This window comes from Hyaena hyaena, unplaced genomic scaffold (genome assembly GCF_003009895.1).
Source record: "Hyaena hyaena isolate Hyena2069 unplaced genomic scaffold, ASM300989v1 scaffold_211, whole genome shotgun sequence".
In the NCBI taxonomy this organism is placed as follows: domain Eukaryota; kingdom Metazoa; phylum Chordata; class Mammalia; order Carnivora; family Hyaenidae; genus Hyaena; species Hyaena hyaena.
In genome coordinates, this window is record NW_024080847.1 from 314,738 (window position 1) to 322,566 (window position 7,829).

General features: G+C 40.0%; 1 protein-coding gene across 10 annotated transcripts in view; it reads right to left on the bottom strand.

The window, feature by feature from the left end:
• Nucleotides 1–5,351, bottom strand: part of UBR2 (ubiquitin protein ligase E3 component n-recognin 2) — a 121,286-nt gene extending 115,935 nt beyond the window's left edge. For 3 of the 10 annotated variants that reach the window (XM_039242629.1, XM_039242627.1, XM_039242628.1), the window contains exon 1: nucleotides 4,851–5,321. In XM_039242629.1, coding sequence (XP_039098560.1) covers nucleotides 4,851–4,928 — 78 coding nt within the window. In that variant the 5' untranslated portion in view covers nucleotides 4,929–5,321. Of the gene's footprint in view, nucleotides 1–4,850 lie in introns of all 10 variants that reach the window. The other 7 variants (XM_039242630.1, XM_039242633.1, XM_039242634.1 and 4 more) reach the window with 7 other exon arrangements.
• Nucleotides 5,352–7,829: the final 2,478 nt, after the last annotated feature.

Sequence of the window (7,829 nt, forward strand, 5' to 3'; positions counted from 1 at the left end):
AGATTTCTTGAACACAAAATTCAGAAACTAATATCAACTACTGGTTAAGAAAAAAATCAGCAAACTTTATAGAATATAATATTTTATATAATATTATATATGCCTATTAATAAATAACATCACAATACTCACTATATAGTACATATGATATACATTACTGTATATAATTTGTGCTGATATTATATTATAAATTATTAGTAGAGCATTTCATCCTAAATACTATTTATAATATGTTGTTATAAATTATTAACAAGATATACATATCTGGCTCAAGAAGAGCAGGCATAAGGTCCAAATTTAAAACCACCTAACAGATTTGGGATCTATTACAGACATTTTAAGCTTCATTAAACACTTAATAACAGAAAACAAAGTACCTTTACATAAAAATTCTATACCAGAAATATTCAATTAGTGACTGGCAACAATATAGATTGAAAAAAAAAATAGTTCTGAAGAAAAACTGAACAGGAGGAAAAAAATTTTTGGCTGCCTTTCACAATAGTGGCTCACATGTATCTCAAAAGAATAAAATCAATAGCTTTTCTTATTAGCTCTCATTAACATAAGCTAACTGTAACTGTTTCTTCAACATGAACAACTATTGAGATTTGTAATTTGGTTACATGTTAATTTGTACTTCAGACACTGTGGCTGTCAAACCAGTGTGTACAGCAAATAAGCACTTATCTTATTAGAAGTCATCCATAAGGGAAGTAAGAAACTGTCAACTCATTCCACTAAAGTAAACATGTTACGACAACGTTTCCAGGAGCTTTCCTTTTCTGAATGCTAAATTTAAGCCTTGGGATAAAGAGCAAGTGTAATAAACACAAAAATGAAAGACTCCCTAGAGGTTAGCCTTTTATTACAGTATCTATTATTCTATACCCAATTCAAACTGTATCCTTTAGGGGTTGTAGGGGGATGGGCTAAATGGGTATGGGGCATAAAGAAATCAACTGAAATCATTGTTGTTCTACATGCTAACTAACTTGAATGTAAATTAAGAAATAAATTAATTTTAAAAAGCTATTTAAAAAAAAATTTTAATGTAACCTTTAACCACATTTGATTTTGTTTTCAAACAAGGATGACCGGGGCGCCTGGGTGGCCCAGTCAGTTGGGCATCCGACTTCCGCTCAGGTCATGATCTCACGGTTAGTGGGTTCGAGGCCCGCGTCAGGCTCTGTGCTGACAACTAGCTCGAAGTCTGGAGCCTGTTTCAGATTCTATGTCTCCCTCTCTTTCTCTCTCTCTCAGAAATAAATAAAAACATTAAAAAAAAAAAAACCCAAGGATTAACAACATGTAAGTTAATTACAAAGCAAGTCTCATTAGTACTGAAATTAACTTTTCAAGACTATGTTATGAAAAATCTTAAACAGATCTTAAAATTAGAGTTCTAGAAATGAAGTAAAAGCACTCTGAAAGCAAAGTAAAATACAAACTTTATAATGAAAGAGAAAAAAATCTAATTTAAAAAGAGGCAAAAGATCTGAATTGACATTTCCAAAGATGTACAGATGGCCAACAAGCTCATGAAAAGATATTCAGCACCTAGAGTCATGAAGGAAATACAAATCAAAACTGCAATGAGATACCACTTCACATGCGACAGAATAGTTATAATCAAAAAGAGACAATAACAGTGTTGGCAAGGAGGTGGAGAAATTCACTGGAACCCTCACATACTACTGGTGAAAATGTAAAATGATGCAATCACTTTGGAAAACAGCTTCCCAAAACGTTAAGCATAGAATTACCATAGACCCAAGCAATAACATGCCTGGGTATATGCTCAAAAAAAAAAAAAGAGAAAGAAAAGAAAACAGATGTCTCCACAGAAACGTACACAAATGTTCACAGCAACACGATTCATGATATCCAAAAAACGGAAACCACCCAAATGTCATCAGCCGATAAATAAAATATGGTATATCCATACAATGGAATATCATTTGGCAATAAAAATGGGGTGTTAATACATACTATGACAAGGTTGCACCTTGACAATATTTACTAAGCAAAAGAAACCAGTCAAAAAGACAACATATTGTTATTATTCCATTCATATGAAATTTCCAGACTAGGCAAACCTATGGAGACAGAAAATAGGTAAGTAATTGTCTAGAGTTCAGGAGTTTAGGGGCAAATGGGGAGTGACTGCTGTAAGTATAGGAATTTTTGGGGGGTGATGAGAATGTTCTAAAATTATGGTGATGCACAACTCTATGAATATACTAAAAACCACTGAACTGAATTTACATATGTGAACTGCAGACAAAACTGTCAAAATTTTAAAGCAAAAAATACCCAATGAAGACATAACACTCTACATAAAATTTCTAGAATGAGTATGTCTTTTATACTTGAGGAAAAACAATATATATACTTCTTAAATCACAATCACCCAATGGAACTCATTATAATAAAATTGGTGGAGCAAAAAATGTGGACAGACTAAAGATGTGCTAGAAAAATCAAAACTTGTGGAATCAATTCTACCAAGAAAAAAGAAAACTGACAAGAGAGGAGTACTTTAATATCCTAAGCTTACAATTATTCAAAGAGAGCACTTAACTGCTTTTATTTGTGAGATATGCTTGTTACGATACATACGTTCATTTTTGTAACAGAAATTTAAAAAGCAGGATGTAAATAAAGTGTGGGAAAGATGACACTAAGCTTATCAAGTAATTTTAAATGGACATGATCCCATAAATTATCAGTAACTAAGGTCTAAAGGCTGAAATAACTGCTCTGTTTACCCTCTCTAAAGTCTATTTTTAACCTGAGAAAGGTTTATTAATTCATTTTAATTTGTGATAAAGGGCTGTGCTGTAGACTACGCTGAAAGAATAGTTTTACATGTTATGTGGTTTTAACAAATACAGACCATAAACCCCTCACAAAGTAAGGCCAGGTTACAGAGCTGGAAGAATACTGTATTTTAATATTAGTTTCCAAAATTTTAATTTTATAACGTTAATTTTAGCATTTTAAGTCTTATTTAAAGAATTTTGTTGGCCTTTCGACTAAAACGTTTTTCATCTTATTGTTCAGAAAGCCATTTAAAAGTAAACAGAGCAAAAGTAAAATGTATCTCAGACTGAGATCATCACAAACTCAACTTAAGTCCCAATTAATACATTTCCATCGCTTTCTCCTTAGTTTCTCCCACTATATCTGCTTGAGAATTTCACTACACATGAATTACTGCATGGGTCTCCAGCACCGGTTTTAGAATCGGTTTCCACAGGAACGTCTCAACAAGTTGGAGAAACTCCGATCACTTGATATCTTTCAGAGTTGGAGAAACACAATCACTTGCACTTTAAGAACTGGAAAAAAATAGTGCACAGCCTGTATCACAGGGCCAAAACACACAAAATTCACTGGGAGTAAAACAACAACAACAAACTTTGGAGTGGACGACAGATGTACTATTAATATGGATATTGATGGACATGATGACACGGATAGGGAATAGCTGTCATTCTGACCACTTTACTGCTTCCTTGGAACACTGCTCTCTCTGATAAATGAAGGGCAGATGGGGACGAAAATCCTTGGGTTGTTGCAATATGAAACAGAAAGTAAATGAAAACAGACCTAGACTAAACAAAGTGGCTTAAAAAAATATTCAAGAGTCATCATTCAACAATGTATCACTTTAAACTTTTCACCTCTACTCCTGCCATTGACTTCCACTCTGACTTTCGTGTCTTTATGGATTCACACAGTCACCCCTCACAGGACCGACAGCCCCACGGTGCCCCACCGAAATTTTGTTCATAACGTTAAGATTGTTAACATGTGTGCAAAGGTCACTCCCTCCCTAAAAGCTTTTTAAAAATCAGAGGCCTTAGAAGGGAGTCCTGGGTTGTCTCCCTCCATTCATATTCATCCTGGACAATCTGTTCTAATGAGTGTTCCCCTGTCCTTCTCGAGGAAAGATGCCATCAAGTGTATTAAAGTCATCATCTTACAACTCTACTCACACCAGTATATTCTTAGGACGCTTTCCTTAAAACACTGAGCTTGAACGGTTTAAGTTTGGGGGTTAACTGCTCCCACTGTGCGGTGACCAGACCTCACATTACTAGTTTCTATCTGCTGAACTTTGCTCTCTCAAAGTTACATAATATTTCTTTTCCACCCAACTATCCCTAACTCCTAGAAAAATTATTATGTTTTAAATCTCCCAGCCTCCACTACTGCTTTCTCAGACTCTGTAACACTACTTTCCGCACATTCACCAATGACGTCGACAGACCAAAGCGGGGCAAAAACGCACTGACGGGGGCATAGACGGAAAACGGTGTCGTTTGCATCCTTTGGTGCCTATAGGGTAGTCCCAGAAACAAAGTAGGGACCCGGTTAGGGGAGCACGTTCCGGTGGAGGCGGCAATGCTCCACTAATCTGCGGGAAAGGAATTAGGCAGATAAAGTAGGGCGATTATACCCCCAAACCAGGAAGCGTCCTCCTCTCCCCTCTCCCGAGAGCTGGCCTAAAGGGCAGAGGCCCCAGTGTTGGGGACTTCATGGGAGGGTGGGGGTAAGGACGAATAATGGAAGAGCGGTCGCTTCTCCCAGGCAGAAAGGGAATGTAAAGGTGGCCGGGGCACAGAGCGGCTCTGCGGGCGATTTGAGAATAAAGGAGGGCGAGGGGCAGGCTCGGTGGCCTCCCCCGGCAGTTACCCACACGGCGAGGACAGAGAGCCCGGCGAGGTCGTTACCCCAAGTCAGAGCAGGGCTGCTCCGAGATTTCCAGGAGTCCGTTCCGCCCCCACCCCCGGGCGCGGCCCGCTAGGGCCGGACGTCCCCGCCCGGGTCCCGGCACTCACCCCCGCTGTCTCCTCAGCCGAACATTCCAGCAAACTCCGGTCGATGGCCTGAACCTCCGGCTCCAGCTCCGACGCCATCTTCCCTCCTCTTCCTCCCCAGAGCTGACGCCGCTACCGCCGCCCCGAGGGCCGCGGCCTCGCCACAGCCTCGGCTGCAAAGACTGCCACCCGTGTCCCAGGCAGTCGGTCCGGAGTCGTCCAGGCGGCCGCGGGTGGGGAGGAAGGAGAGAAGTGTGAGGTAAGCTGGACAGGAGGGAAGACGGCCTCCTGCGCTCTCTCCCGGGCTCGGCGCCCAAGAGTCAAGTCACTACCTTGTCCCTGCCCAGGAGAAGGACACAGAAAACCCAGGACCTGGCACTCTCACCCGCTTCTACCGCGTCCGGCACCGGGAAAGGAGCAATAACACCCAAGAAAGGAAGCAGAGCAGTCTGGGAACTGTAGTCCCTCTTGACTGGACTGGGAAGCAGGTGGAGCCCGTCTAGGGTGCCCCATGAAGGCATTGTGGGAGTTGTAGTCCATCTTCTAACGCGAGCATGGGCAAATGGCAGACAAGCAGGTGGGGCTTTCCTGTACAACTAGAATCCTGGGAAGTGACTAGCGGAAAGAAGGGCCCACCTGGGAAGAGGCTGAAGAGCACGTCATTGTGGGAACTGTAGTTTTATTCCCCCCAACTCCATTTGTTCATGTTTGTATCCCCAGATCCTAGAAGGTGCCTGGCACGTGGTAGATGCTCAAGTACTTTTCAAAGTCTGGCCTATGGTAGGTAGGCCGACCGATGGTCGTCGAAAGAACAGAAGAATTACGTTTTATTCCTATAGTTCTAGGACTATGTCATTCACCATGCCCTCATCTTTTAGACTGCAACTGAGATGGACATACCCAGATTTTTTGAGATTTTAAAACATATTTAAATGTTGTTAAAGAAAACGTTTACAAGTAATTTAGTTATGACCACTTACCGAAATGTATTATAAATGTCGCTGCAAAGGAAAAGGAGCCTATCAGCTAAGTCTATTAAGATTTACTCTTGGGGCACCTGGGTGGTTCAATTGGTTAAGCGTGCCTGGGGCTTTGTCTCACCTCATGATCTCCCAGTTCATGGGTTTGAGCCCGGCACTGGGCTCTATGCTGACAGTCACAGAACCTGGGGCCTGCATCAGATTCTGTCTCTCTCTCTCTCTTTCTCTCTCTCCCTCCCCGACTCCTGTTCTCTCTCTCTCTCTCTCAAAATTAAGTAAACCTTAAAAGAATTGTTTTTAAACGAGTTACTCTTGACAGGGACATTTTATAAAAATAGATTAGGAACAAAAGAAAATTATGTTTGGTTAGAGGTAATTAGTTTTATGACTCACAGTTAGATGAGTGCGTTTCTTATTACGAGTCTTCAGTTCCTTTAGAGTTTACCAGAAAATTTACACATTTTATCAGGCATGCTAATTCATTCCCAGAAGGAGTTTGTGAATTACATTAGGCAAAAAAAAAAAAAAAAAAAAAAAAAAAAAAAAAAAAAAAAGGACCTGCCCCAATCCAGGTCTGGGACATGTATCTGTTGTTGTTATTGTTGTTAACAATAGTATTAACCAAGTGTTTTGTTTTTGCTTTTTTTAATTAGGAAATAAAAATTACCCATAATCTCATAGTTCAAATAAGTCTTGTTCTCACTTTTAAAAAGTAGTATAAGACTAGAAATTCAAACTTAATAGGAATATTTGATTGATTGATTGATTGATTTATAAAATAAGCTCTATTTCCAACATGGGGCTTAACTTCATAACCCTGAGATCAAGAGTCACAAGTTCCACTGACTGAGTCAACCAGCTACCCATGTAGGAATATTTTAAAAGGAAAAATGACAGGGCACTTGGGTGGGTCAGTTGGTTAAGCATCTGACTTTTGATTTTGGCTCAGGTCGTGATGTCACAGTTCATGAGTCTGAGCCCCATGTTGGGCCCTGTGCTGTTAGCACAGAGCCTGCTTAGAGTTCTCTCTCTGCCCCTCCCCTGCTTGTGATCTCTCACCCTCTCTCTAAAAATAAAAATGTTAAAAAGAAAAAAAGGAAAAATGAAAATGACTATACATACACCAAGTCCCTCCTCCCCAAAGAAAACCGTTTTAGTATTTCCTTCCATTACTTTTAGACTGATTTTAAAATCAAGTTTTTTTAATCTTTATTTATTTGTGTGTGTGTGAGAGAGAGACACATACAGAGTGAGAGTGGGGAGGAACAGAGAGAGAAGGAGACACAGAATCCAAATCAGGCTCGAGGCTCCAAGCCCTACTCAGGGCTCAAATTCACAAACCCCAAGATCACGACCTGGGCTGAAGTCTGATGCTCAAATGACTGATCTGCCCAGGCGCCCCATCAAAGATTCCTGTTCCTCTTTCATAATGTCTTGTTACTTTTTTATGGTTCTAAATCTTTACCTTATATCTTTAATACTTCTAACTATTCACATTCAGTAGTGTTTATTAGATTGTTATACTCATGAAGATCTTAGGAATCTAATCTTACTTTTTGTGTATGTGTTGATCACTTAAATGATTGTTTCCTCTCTACTTTGTGAGGATGAATTTTGAGATCAACTTCATTTAACATTAGTGTGGGAAACTTGAGTGGCCTGTGTTGAGAGCATATACCTTCAAAGTAGTTCCATTTGCCTCTACAAGGCCAGGCATTCCTGAAGCATCATACACTCAGGATCATACACATAGAACCAATTTTTACATCAATTTCTTGGCTTCTAGTTCTCTAATAATACAAATTGAATTGTGTGGCACTGTCCTTTTTATACATTTTTAAGTTTATTTTTATTTATTTTGAGGGGAGGGAGGGGCAGTAAGAGGAGGAGAGACAGAATCCCAAGCAGCCTCTATGCTGTCAGCACAGAACCTGATGCGGGGCTCGAACTCATGAACCATAAGATCGTGACCTGAGCCATAGTCAAGAGTCAGACACTTAAGCGACTGAGCCACCCAGGT